This window comes from Nannobrachium achirus, assembly GCF_963921795.1.
Source record: "Nannobrachium achirus genome assembly, chromosome: 13".
In the NCBI taxonomy this organism is placed as follows: domain Eukaryota; kingdom Metazoa; phylum Chordata; class Actinopteri; order Myctophiformes; family Myctophidae; genus Nannobrachium; species Nannobrachium achirus.
In genome coordinates this window covers 22,469,200-22,483,108 of record NC_137833.1, presented here as the reverse complement: position 1 = coordinate 22,483,108, position 13,909 = coordinate 22,469,200, and the positions used below count along the sequence as shown (strand labels likewise).

The 13,909-nt window shown below is 44.4% G+C and overlaps 1 protein-coding gene across 1 annotated transcript; it reads left to right on the top strand.

Annotated features, from left to right (window-relative positions):
• The first annotated feature begins 11,835 nt into the window (after positions 1–11,835).
• On the top strand, positions 11,836–13,516 carry LOC308297077 (L-lactate dehydrogenase B chain-like). The gene has a single exon (XM_080740476.1). The coding sequence runs from the start codon at positions 11,992–11,994 to the stop codon at positions 13,006–13,008; it is 1,017 nt and encodes a 338-aa protein (XP_080596602.1). The 5' UTR covers positions 11,836–11,991; the 3' UTR covers positions 13,009–13,516.
• The last annotated feature ends 393 nt before the right edge of the window (positions 13,517–13,909 follow it).

The following is a 13,909-nucleotide window of genomic DNA, read 5'->3' as shown; positions in this document are numbered from 1 at the left end:
TCAGAAGGGGCTGGTCGAGGCTTGGTCCCAACTGATGAAGAGGACGGGACAGAGGAGAGGAGCTTCAAGGACGGCGAAGAAGCCACAGAAATGAGTATGAGGAAACAAACAGTATGGGAGAAAGAAAAGGTAACGTGATGGGACACGGGTGGGGGAAGGGGAAAACCAGAGAGACTTATGGCAAAAATGGTTAAAGGGAGCCCCCTTGTGGTTAAGAATATTTTCTTTACCTGTATGACTAGATAGTAAGGATAAGCTCAGGACAATATAGAGTGTTGTGAAGTGCTGTAAGGAATTAACAAATCGATTCTACTGACTAGGGGAGAAGGTAGTTAGTTAGCTTGCTTTTCTTTTGTTTATGGCTAGGGGCTGTACACCAAGTGTTGGTAATGTCAGACCTAGAGAAGGGGCCTTATGCAGCATAGGGACTATCTCTTCACCTCGGGTAGAGGGGGCAGGGGGGTTAGTGAAACCTCCCCGTTTATGGAAGTTATTTTGGTGTGGATCTTTGCAGTGTAATTGGTTTCTTGTTTTTGTTTTTTGTTTTGTTTTTCTTTTGTTTGGTGAAACGACAGCAAGATGTAAATGTCATGGTATATATAGGTCGGGATACGATGATAATCAAGTGAATGAGTGATGGCTAATGTAATGGGTATAATGTCGTTGAATGTAAATGGTTTAGGTAATGTTGTTAAGAGAAAGAGGGTAATGATGAAACTGAAAAAAGAAAAAAATCAGGTTTATTTTTTACAGGAGACGCATATGACAAAAGAAGAACATATAAAGTTAAAACGATTTGGGTATAGAAATGCATATTCCAGCTCATTTAAAGGTGGTCGGAGGAGAGGTGTGATAATTTTGATTTCAAACGCAGTGACGTTTGATTTTGAGAAGGAAATTAAAGATAAAGAGGGGAGATACATTATTGTAGTGGGTAAACTAGACAATGAACCGGTAACGTTAGTAAATGTGTATGCACCTCCAGAAAGTGACAAAGACTTCTATAGGGATTTATTTAATACTATAGCAACGGTAATAACAGGTGTATTAATAATGGGCGGAGATACAAATATAGCATTGAGTGAGAAGAAAGATACCACGAGTTTAAATAGGAGTAAAAAACACAGCTAAATTTATGAATACAACATTACAGGAAATGGGTTTAGTGGACACTTGGAGGACTATGCACCCAACTGAGATTAGCTTCACACACCATTCAGCGGCGCACAAGACCCATTCTAGGATAGATCAGTTCTTTGTGAGGAAGGAAGATGTACATAGAGTCAGGCAGTGTAGAATAGGAGCAGCAGACGTTTCGGATCATAATCCAATATTCTTGAGAATAAGCATAAACAATAGGAAAAGACAAACATTGTGGCGGCTTAATGTGGGTATATTAAACAATGAACAGAGAAAAGAAGAAATCAGGAACGAGATTAAGACTTATGTAAAGGAGAATGACAATGGAGAAGTAGATCCAAGTATGGTGTGGGATGCAATGAAGACGGTGATAAGGGGAAAGTTAATAGCACGTATGGCACAGATGAAAAAAGCTAAGCTGGTAGCGTATAAGACATATGAAGAGAAATTGAGAAAATTGGAACAGGAATACCAGGTCACAAATAGAGAAGAAACGTTCAAGCAAATTAAAGATTTGAGATCAAAAATACAGGGAGTTCAATTAGACGAGATCGAGAGAAATAATAGGTATGTGAAGCAGAATTATTATGAAGCGGGTACGAAAGCGACCAAGTTACTAGCAAGACGTATACGAAAACAACAGGACATGAGTAATATTTGTAGGATCAAAGATCCGGTGACGAATGAAGTTAAAACAGCTCCGGAAGAAATAGAAAGTATATTCAAAAAATATTACGAGGACCTATATACGCAACCAGAAATGCCAGGGGAGGAGGAAATGAGGGAATATCTGGAACAGTTAGATTTGCCATCTATTGGACGGGTACAAAATGCCAAAATCACAGCAGTGATTACGGCGGAGGAAGTGATGGATGCAATTAGGTCCTTCAAAAATGGCAAGGCACCTGGGAGCGACGGATTCTCGATTGAACTCTACAAGACATACAAGGAAGAGCTGGTGCCGCTATTGGTAACATCTTTTAATTGGACACTGAAGGAACATAAGATGCCTCCATCATGGTCCGAAGCGATAATCACAGTAATCCACAAACAAGGGAGAAATAAGGAACTATGTGGGAGTTATAGACCCATCTCCATGTTAAATGTAGACTATAAAATTTATACGAAAATCATAGCTAGCAGATTGGCAAGAATAACCGATGAACTGATCGGAGAAGAACAATCAGGCTTCATAGTCGGACGCCAGACTCATGACAATATAAGAAGGGCAATTCACATTGTGGAACAGGCACAGAGGACGAAAACTAGCACTCTTGTGGTCGCAAATGACGCGGAGGCTGCTTATGATCGTGTCTCGTGGAGGTTTCTATACGCAGTGCTGGGGAGATTTGGTTTCAATGAGGAATCGGTACATTGTATAAGATCAATATATCAACAACCTACAGCTAGAGTTAAAGTAAATGGAAGTCTATCTGACAGATTTGAGTTACAAAGGTCGACAAGACAGGGCTGCTCGCTTTCACCGACGTTGTTCACTTATTTCATCGAACCTTTAGCTCAAGCAGTGAGGCAACATGAGGAGGTACATGGGGTAATGGTGGGGGGAGAGGAGCATAAGATAGGATTATTCGCGGACGATGTCATAACATTCCTCGAGCGACCAGACGAGTCTCTCCCTGTCTTGGATAAAATAATAAGGGAATTCGGGCGTTTATCTGGTTATAAGATAAATATAGCAAAAACACAGGTGTTGACCTTGAATTATAAGCCTAAAAGAGAGATACAAGAGTCATTTAACTTCAATTGGAAACAGAAAAGTATTAAGTATTTAGGAGTGAATATAACCAAGCACATGTCCACATTGTTTGAAGCTAATTACGGTAAAATTAACCAGGAGATAAATAAAGATATAGAAAGGTGGTCAACTTTGCCCCTGGAGCTGAGCTCGAGGTTGGAAACTGTGAAAATGAACATTTTGCCGAGAATTTTGTACCTGTTCCAGGCACTCCCAATAGAGGTACCTGCAAAACAGTTCTCAACGTGGGATAGACAGATCTCAAGGTTTATATGGGCTGGTAAAAAAGCTAGGATAAGGTATAAAACATTACAGTTGCCGAAGGAGAGTGGTGGTTGGGCCCTCCCGCATATGGAGAAGTACTATCAGGCCGCCCAGTTAAGATATATTGGCTGTTGGTGTGACGACACATATATTGCTAGATGGAAAGACATGGAAAGGAGATTACACGAACAGCCAATTCAGAGTATCCTAGGGGATGAGCAAATTTTCAAAAAAATGAAATCACAATTAGATCCAATCACAAAGTTCACACTAGATATTTGGTTTAAGATAGTGAGAAAATACAAATTGGAGAATGATATCAAGATTCTAAAATGGGTGGTTTATGACAGTAAATTTGAACCAGCTAAGCACGAGAAAAGATTCCAGCAGTGGAACCATAAAGGGATAAAGGCATGGTGTACTTTGACAAGGGGAGGCCGACTACCAACTTTTGAGGAGCTGAGGAAGAAGTATGGATTAGATAACAGGGAGTTTTTCATGTATCTACAGCTAAGGGATTACTATACGAAAGAAATTGAAGGCAAAGTCCAGGGGGAGACGAATGGTGTGGTCCAAATTATGATAAATATATATAGGGGGTATAAAATTCGGATGGTATCGGGGATGTATCAACAATTGATGGGCAATGAAAAACATACAACAGATTATATCAAAGAAAAGTGGGAAAAGGAGTTGGATATAGAAATCATAGAGGAGGACTGGATAAGAATGTGGACAACACACCATTCGTCGACCAACTCGAGGGTATGGAGAGAATTTGCGTGGAAGAATTTGAGCAGGTTCTTTATTACACCAAAAATTAAAAGTAGACAAACTAAAAAACAAATCGGATGTTGGAGAGAGTGTGGAGAAGTGAATGCAGACCATGCTCATGTTTTCTGGAAATGTGTCAAAATTCAATGCTTTTGGGAAATGATAAATGGAAGGTTGAAGAAGATACTGGGGTATGAAGTACCAATGGAGGGGAGAGTGTTGTACTTGGGGGATCTGCAAGGAGGTGGGGTGCAGGAAGGAGACGAATACTTGGTAAAGATTTTATTGACGGCAGGGAAGAAAACAATAACAAGATTGTGGGGACAAACAGAAACACCAAAATGTGAGACATGGATTGGACTGGTTGAAGAAATATACATAATGGAAAAAATGACTCATAGGTTGAGACTTCAAGAGGAACTGATGGACAAAAGATGGGTTAAATGGATGGAATTTAAAGCAAATGGTTATTAAAAACTGATCTATGTACAATGCATAATGTGGTACGGATGGAAAATTGTGAGCTGTCGTTTCACCCTGTTGTGTATTTTATTTTATGTTATTTTATTTTATTTTATTTTGGTTTTAGTTGTTTAACATGTCTATGTGAAGTGTGTGTGTTGAAATTCAAATAAAAATTTGAGTGAAAAAAAAAAAAAAGAAAACTATGGCATAGATCACGTTTGTAAGAGAGGAAGGTTGCAGTTTTGATTCCCAGGGCCTGTGCAGTCTCCCTGGAGGATATATCATGAAAAAAAGATGTTGAGAAAAACACCCTGATGTCTGGGTGCGTGTGCGTGTGCGTGTGTGTGCGTGTGTGTGTGTGCGTGTGTGTGTGTGTGTGTGTGTGTGTGTGTGTGTGTGTGTGTGTGTGTGTGTGTGCCCGTGCGAGTAAGTGAGTGAGTGTGCACGTGAGAGTGTTTTAGAGTAAAAGGCCACATCCTTCCCCAATCGGTGCTGGCCTCTCTAAATCACTAAAGGGGGTCATTCTATGACAGGCATCAGGAAACACACACATAACCGCATATACCGTGAACTCACAAGCAGACATCAACAACACACATATATGGACACATGCATGCGCGCAAACCCAACTCCACACAAACACGCACGCACGCACGCACGCACGCACGCACGCACGCACGCACGCACGCACGCACGCACGCACGCACGCACGCACGCACGCACGCACGCACGCACGCACGCACGCACGCACGCACGCACGCACGCACGCACACACACACACACACACACACACACACACACACACACACACACACACACACACACACACACACACACACACACACACATTCAGAAAAGGAAGTGAAAGTGACCACAATGTCAACAGTTGCCCTGCAGGCAATAGATAGAGAGGAAAGGAGAGCAAGATGGAGAGACAGATAGAAAAGAGAGAGAGAATAGAAGAGGGGAGTGCATGAGTCCATGTCCGTCTGGGTCTCTAGTTCATTTTACAACCTTCATTTGCCTGATTATACTTAGCTGTGCATCGTGTCACTAACCTGACATAGCAGATCTACAAGATCATAACGTGTCACATCGCAACATGTGGTAAGCTTGTAGACTTGCTATTTTAGGATTCCAGAAAATATATGGGCATATAGTGGTGATGACATCAGGGCTCGCCATAAAAGGGACAAGCACTGACAGATACAGAGATCTCCACATATGGGCATAAAAGAGGTACAGGTAGACAGACAAATGCAGAGATCTCCATAGATATTTGACTTTTAAGTCATCAGGTTGAGGCAGTGAGTCACTCTACTACATGGCCACAAAAGAGACACAACAGCAGGTACTCTGCATGACAAATAAGCCCCGGCACTATGACTCATTTTACTATAGTATATTTGTCCGACTTTATTCCGGATACATTTTATTTTTGCCGCACTACTCCCACAGTCTTGGTGGCACGCACTTGGGCCTTATGTCAAATCGACCGGCTTCATCGGGGAGCGCATCTTGCATTTTCCTAAGTGATACGTTATATGGTGTAATTTATAATAATGTATTATAATAATGTATTAGTGAAGACATTTTCTCCATTGCCTTGAATGGGAAAATGCAAAAAATTCACTTTTCCCAAATATGGAGATGACTGACATCAGAGATGTATGACGTCATAGACCACGTGAGACTGGACTATGGTCTACACAATCTACATTATGCCCATATATGGGTATTCCAAGATATGAGCTTAATTAATGATAACATCAGAGATCTCCATATATGTGCATGAAAGGGACAAGGACTGACACTGAGATCTCCATATATGGCAGATAATTTATTTGTGAAATAATTTTCCCCCATTGACTTGAATGGGGAAACTTCAAATGGTAAGACGGAATGTATTTCCAAGTGTGACTCACATCACGGCAACCTCACTTGCAATGTCCTTAAATTCTTCTTAAATGTATTATTGAAAAGTATCTGCTCTGGCTGAAAGTAGCAGTCTAGCACAATATCGGATACATTCCCAAACGACCTACGCAACGCTAATTAAAAGTCTATAGCTAATAAGATGCTACAGTGGGCACATACAGGCACAATGCACTACTATTTAATTCTCTCTAGCGCTCTCTGTGCGTGCATGCACGTGTGTGTGTGTGCGCGCACACACAAAACATAGGTACTTATAATGCAAAAATAAAAAAACATACTGTATATCTGCATTCTGGGGGCATCTTGATGTTACTGTGAGTCATGTTGTGTATGAGAACTACATGAACAAATCTAGTCCAGAGAGAGAGAGAGAGAGAGAGAGAGAGAGAGAGAGAGAGAGAGAGAGAGAGAGAGAGAGAGGGCGGGAGGGAAAGGGAGAGAGAAGTCTGAGAGAGAGTGAGTGTGAGCGAGCGAGCGAGCGAGGTGCACTCCAGCCAACTCCTCACAGTCTCATGTATATTAATGAGGGTAGAGATATGACAATGGTGACATGCTAGCTGTTTACAGTCGGGCTGGCTGGGTGCTACGCTAATGCTGTTTATCACAACACAACACAACACTGCTCGGGCTGTGGAGCAGGAGCTGTGTGTTATACTGTGTGTGTGTGTGTGTGTGTGTGTGTGTGTGTGTGTGTGTGTGTGTGTGTGTGTGTGTGTGTGTGTGTGTGTGTGTGTGTGTGTGTGTGTGTGTGTGTGTGTGTGTGTGTGTGCTGCTGGGGTGAAATACATATCGTCGTTGGCGGGTGAAAACCCTATATGTCCAAAACCGTTCGTTTTGCATTTATCATTTAAAAAAAATTATTCAAACTAGTGAAAACAGCAGATCTACAAGCACACAACGCCTCGCACCGCGAGGCTTTGTGTGCTTGTAGATCTGCTGTTTTCACTACTTGTGCGACCGCCTTGTATTATGAAGCAGGGCTTCGCTTTACGAAAGAACGTACAAATTTGAAACTTGGAGATACGAGGTTTCCGCTCGACAAAGACGATATACTGTATGCAGATACATTAACACTGAATGTACTGTAGGTTGAACACACAGATAGATATACTGTAGATAGACAGACAGACAGACAGACAGGAAGGCAGACAAACTCTTCACTCTCTACATGCACAGAAAGGCTACTGTTAGCCCCTATTGAGATTGGCAGATTTCACCCAGATTTTCTCATCTCACTCATGTCACTTTGTCTGCTGACCCCACTCAGCAACGAAATAAACAGAAAATAAACAAAAATAAAAATAAAACAATTCACACAAGGCAAGCAGTGATCATCCCATGATGTGCACTGCAATGATGTTTAAAATGCACTACATTGCAGGTGCTTTTTTGAGAGTGAAAAAATAAGAAGACATGTGTGATCTTGGCAGGTTGCCCCAGAAAATGTGCCGATCTTAACAGACACTAACGGTACTTATCGGCAGATATATAAGAAGACACTTGCACACAAAGAGGTGCAAGTATTTGAATTGAATTGAGTCCACACATACACACACACACACACACCACACACACAGAAGTTGCCACTTCTCTTTCTATTGCTTTCATCTCATCCATCCATCCCTACCTCCCTACAGCTAGACAGAGAGAGAGAGAGAGAGAGAGAGAGAGAGAGAGAGAGAGAGAGAGAGAGAGAGAGAGAGGTTGGGTGACAGATTCCAGTCTTTATTGAAAGATCATATGGGCTGGCTGAGGAATCCCATTACTTGTTGATTAAGTATTGATCCACAGCCGTCCAAGTATTAACAAGTAAGCTAATATGGGCTGACCCATGGGACCAGTGGCTGAGTGGGAGACAAGACCAGGAGAGAGACGGCCTGAATGAGAAGTAGAGAGAGAGAGAGAGAGATGGATGAAAGAGGGGATCAGAGGCAGACAAAGGGGAGAGTGGTTAAATGGGGGTCTGATTCCAGAGAGAGAGAGAGAGAGAGAGAGTCAGAGATGAAAGTTTGCAAAGAAAAGAGTGAAACTGAGTTGAAGAAAAAAGCGAGAGAAGTCAGTGTAGCGGGTCAAATGACAGACAGACAGAGAGAGAGGAGAAGATGGATATTTAAGAGGAGTCAGAGAGAGAGAGAGAGAGAGAGAGAGAGAGAGCTCAAAGGCTTCAGTTGAAATGTCAAGCGTTCACCATGGAGCAGAGATCAATTCCTTCATTACTCCCTCCTGCTACTTTACCATCAGCGCATGGCATTTCTGCGGAGTGGATCCCGCTCTCTCTCTCTCGCACACGCACGCGCGCAAACACACACACACACACACACACACACACACACACACACACACACACACACACACACACACACACACACACACACACACACACACACGCATGTACAAACGAGAGAGATAAAGGGGGGTAAAGGGAGAAGGAACTACAAGCAACGTAGAACTATAAAGTATCCATACTTTAAATATGCACACACTAAAATATATAGTTATAAAAATTTAGTTTATAAATTATTATCCTCAAACATTGATTACGTGGTTGAACATTTTTACATTGCTGTGAAATGTACATTGTTTTATATGGGCGTACTCTGCAACACACACAGTAACGTCCTTCACCGTTCAACACCGTTTCTTCCTTCCCAATTCAAACGTCCAGGACCACAGGCAACGTGCTCCCTCTCCCCTTTTGAACCATGCTCTCAAAGCCATCCAGCATCAGGCACATGCACACATAGACATCAAAGGGGGCTTGAGCCCCCTGCCCTTTTACCTGTCTGTAAAAAGTGCCCTCTCCAGACCATGAAAACAGTCGACCTCCAAGCTCAGAAACGCGTCGCAGCGTGTCGCGTTGTGAGCTTGGAGGTCTGCTATTTTCGATATTTCCACCAAAAGGCCCTTTTCGAAATTTCAGAACCTGCTTCTCTAACATTCTCTGCACGTCCCTGTCCAGCATGGACTGTGCATTTGAATAAAGATATGGGCTAAGCCGGGGTGTAGGATGAGGCATTGGGCCGGGGCAACGACTTTAATTTGTACTATAGTCTCATTATACTTGTGCGACATGTCCGTGTTAGTATCAATCGTACTTCGACAAAGTAGGCTCCTGTGACAGATTAGGCTGCAACTTGTTATACAGAGAAAGATAGCCAGCACTCACGTAGGCTACTGGTTGCAATTCGGCTCTACAGCTGTAAGCCTTCATCAGCGTATAATGATCATATGCCGATGAAGGCTTAGAATTATATATGACTCCAGTTCTAGGCAACACAGAAGGGGGGGAGGGACTTTTTTCTTATTTCCACATAACTACTCAAAGGTATATTAATGACATAGTTCAATATTGAAAATGGGTGGTTCTCCCCTTTAAGTACAGTACTTAAATAAATGTACTTAGTTACTTTCCACCACTGCTTCACACGGACACAACAATGTGAGCTTTACGCATCCGTTATTATCGGCAAGCAACACTGTCGTGTGACATAGCATGAATTAGGAAAAAGGTAGAACGCCAGACAGACAGACAGACAGACAGACAGACAGACAGTCAGAGAATGGGGGAGTAGCAAGGCGGAAGAGAGAGAGAGAGAGAGAGAGAGAGAGAGAGAGAGAGAGAGAGAGAGAAAGACGGAGAACAGAAGAGTGGAGTTGAAATATGAGGCAGGGCCATAAATAGATTGTGTTCTGTAATGTGATTGTCATCCTGCGGTTGCTCTTTGTCTGCACAGAATGCAGAGCGATGAGTCCTATGAGAGAGAGATCAATGAGAGGGGGGGGGGGGGGAGGAGAGAGAGAGAGAGAGAGAGAGAGAGAGAGAGAGAGAGAGTGCAGGGAAAGATGAGTGAAGAGTCAGTGGTGTTGGTGTGCGCGTGAGCGTGTGTGCATGTGCGCGTGTGCGTGCGCGTGTGTATGTGTGTGTGCGCGTGCGTGCGTGCATGTGTGTAAACAGAGATGACATGCACCTGCTTGTGCACTGCATCTGTATGAGTGAGAGAGATAGATAGGAGGGGGGGGGGGGTGTAGTGCTAGGCATACCCACTGTTAATAGACTATCTACTTCGAGATAAAGGTATAGGGTAAGTGATTTTCTTTGTTTAAAATAAGTGTTAAATAGATCTATGTTCTGATAGATCTCGTCGCTATAGACTAGAGCAGGGGTCAGGGGGTCCTCCAAATCGTTGAGTAATAGAAACTTTTTTTCTCCTTTTTTTATATTAACCACTTAAACCCTATAGCGTCCATATTCTGCGAACTTTAGCCGAAAATAGCAGATCTACAAGCTCACAACGCCTCGCGCCTCAGCGTTGTGAGCTTGTAGATCGGCTATTTTCAGCAAAGAGCTTTGGTGTAGAGGGGAAAATGAGCAGAATAAGTACGGAGTGAAAGGTCAAGTTTATTAAGTATTGACGGTTCAAGTGGTTAAATATTTGAAAACACAAATTGAATCGACATGAATCCAAAATACGCTGATGATTGTGCTGTCAAAAGATGAAACTATATGGAATCTATGAGAAGGTTGCGGGGGTCCCTGCGTCCTCTCTCTCTCAACTAAGGGGTCCTTGGCCTGAAAATGTTGAAGACCCCTGGACTAGAGTGTTTGTTCAGTAACAGGAGTCTCCATGTCTCTACAGCTCTTTATTAAACAGATGCATTTTCAGGTCGGGACACCAATGTTATCCAATCATGATTCAGGATAGAGAACTCAGTCAGGATACACATGAAACAAGTGACATTGTAAGTGATGACTGAAAGAAATGAGAAGGCAACATTGGAACTGGAAGCTGATGAATGGGTACTCTTTCCTGATTGGATGACAATGTGTCACCTACCTGAAAATGTATTTTCTGTTTATTAAAGAGCTGGAGAGACAGGGAGACCCCTGTTACTGAACAAACAATTCGGGGACACATGGACACTGCATTGATGGGTCGACTACAGGAAAAGATCAGATTACAGGCAAAGATCATAAGTGAATGGAGAACGGCCCCCCGGCTGTCTTATCTGTACGGCCAAGTATTAAACACTGCTGTAACACTGCTTTAACACAGCTGTAGCCCCATATGTGGGCTATTTAGTTTGTTGTGTGACTATTCTCATGCCAGACCCCATATCAGTGTTTGTGCCAAGTTTGGTGGTGATTGGAGTGATTGCCTGTGGCCCCTGAATATTCTCATGGCAGACCCCTTCCTGACCAGTGGTTAGCAATTTCACTGAAATTACATCTTGTTTACATATTGAATACACAACCGTAATCCTTTTTTTTTTTTTTTTTTTTTGCGCTGTGTAAACCAAATCGGGAAATAAATGATGCCAAAAATTGTCCAAGTCCAAAGGTTACAGAGCAGGCCTTGATAGTGTGGGTTTCTGTAGTTACTTTGCCATGATGTAACTTCAAATGTTGGCGAGATAGCAAGGCAAATACAAAGGGGGGCGAACTGCAACGGCGTGTGCACAAATCGACATTGCTACACAACAGTTTGTATTGAAGGTGATGTCTAGCCAGTCTTTATAAGAGTAGATGAACTTCAACTTCGATGAAGTAAGCGACTAACCGAGAATCCTGAGTAAACTATTGAGACTTTTTTTATTGTCAACCCTTTAATATTCTGTGCTTTCGAAATCTTAGAGATCTGCAAAGATTTGTAACCATGTCGTCAGTGCAGCAGAAGCTCTTTACTCCCCTTGCTGCCTGGGCCCCTGAGCCCCCCAGGAACAAGGTGACGATTGTGGGAGCCGGCCAGGTGGGCATGGCCTGCGCCGTCAGCATCCTGCTCCGCGAGCTGCCCGACGAACTGGCCCTGGTGGACGTGATGGAGGAGCGCGTCAGGGGCGAGGCCATGGACCTGCAGCACGGCAGCCCCTTCCTCAAGACCCCCAGGATCGTCGGCAGCAACGACTATGCCGCGTCGGCCAACTCCCGGCTGGTGATCGTGACGGCGGGCGTGCGCCAGCAGGAGGGCGAGAGCCGCCTGGACCTGGTGGGAAGGAACGTGGAGGTCTTCAGGCAGATCGTCCCGCAGATCGTGAAGCACAGCCCCGGCTGCACCATCCTGGTGGTCTCCAACCCCGTCGACGTCATGACCTACGTCACCTGGAAGCTCAGCGGCTTGCCCCAGCACCGCGTCCTCGGCAGCGGCACTAACCTGGACTCGTCGCGTTTCCGCCACCTGATGGCGGAGCGCCTGGGATTCCACGCCACGTCCTTCCATGGCTGGGTGCTGGGCGAGCACGGCGACACCAGCGTGCCCGTGTGGAGCGGCACCAGCGTGGCGGGGGTCAACCTGCAGACGCTGAACCCCGCGGTCGGCACGGACGCAGACGAGGAGCAGTGGGCGGCCGTGCACCAGGCCGTGGTGGACAGCGCCTACCAGGTGATCAAGATGAAGGGCTACACCAACTGGGCCATCGGCCTGAGCGTGGCCGACATGGCCGAGAGCGTCCTCAAGAACTTGGGGCGCGTCCACCCCGTCTCCACCATGGTCAAGGGCATGCACGGCATCGAGGAGGAGGTGTTCCTGTCGCTGCCCTGCGTGCTGAACGGAGGCGGCGTGGGCGGCGTGGTCAACGTGACCCTGACCGGTGAAGAGGTGGCCCGGCTGAGGAAGAGCGCAGACACGCTGTGGAACATCCAGAGGGAGCTGAAGGACCTCGGGAAGAAAGAGTAAGAGATGGTGGCGAAATGTCCAATTTTTGAAGAAAAAATATATATAAAAAGGATTGCTTAAGCCCTGGGTCTTTGCTGTACCCCATACCCATGCGTGTGGGAGAAACGAAGATGTCAAAAAATATGGACGAAGGGAACCGTCACGTGACCCATTGGTTTCTACAGACCCAAGTCCACCATCTTGGAACTTTGGTTCTGAAAAGCAACCGGAAACGACTTGTTATTTAGTGGCTGCAACCGCAGCAAAGGGCAAGTATAAAGTCTGGACAAAACTCATTCACTTGAATGGAGACAAAAAAAACAACAGCAAAAAAATCACAAATAGTGTGAAGTGAGCGGTGCAATGTATGAGTTGATTGGCCCCACTGGCCAATCAAGAAGCTTGTAGACCGGACAAAGCAAGATGTGGGAGGTTAGCTCCTTTCAGGAGCACTGCTCAAAAGTGGCAAATAAAACAGAAATACAATAAAAAGAAGGGTCCAATAATGGTGGATCTCTGATCTCATGTACGCCAGTCTGTGATCTTTATTGTCTATGATGATGTATCGATTGATGATGGCCAAACACCATATTTAGGCAAAGTTATAACCACCATTCCCCTCCATTACTATAAAGTATTTTAAAAGGAGGTTTAAAATGGAGTGAGCAGTGCAAACAGGACACACGTGCATATCTCCTTGTATGGGCCTTTCTGTGTGGAGTTTGCATGTTCTCCCTGTGTCTCCCAGGGTTTATACCCTCACAAAAACATGCAGTAATCCTGGTCTCAATAATGCCTTCCCCTGGCCAGCCAAGGCGCCTGATGGAGGGGAAAGGAACTGGTTGGAATAACGTGTTCCTTCCACACGCTACGTCCAAACCAGGGAAATCGCCACTGTCAGGTGAAAAGAAGCAACTTGGGC

What these genes read in the sequence shown, in the direction of transcription:
- LOC308297077 (XM_080740476.1), top strand. Translation starts at nt 11,992, where the DNA reads ATGTCGTCAGTGCAGCAGAAGCTCTTTACTCCCCTTGCTGCCTGGGCC.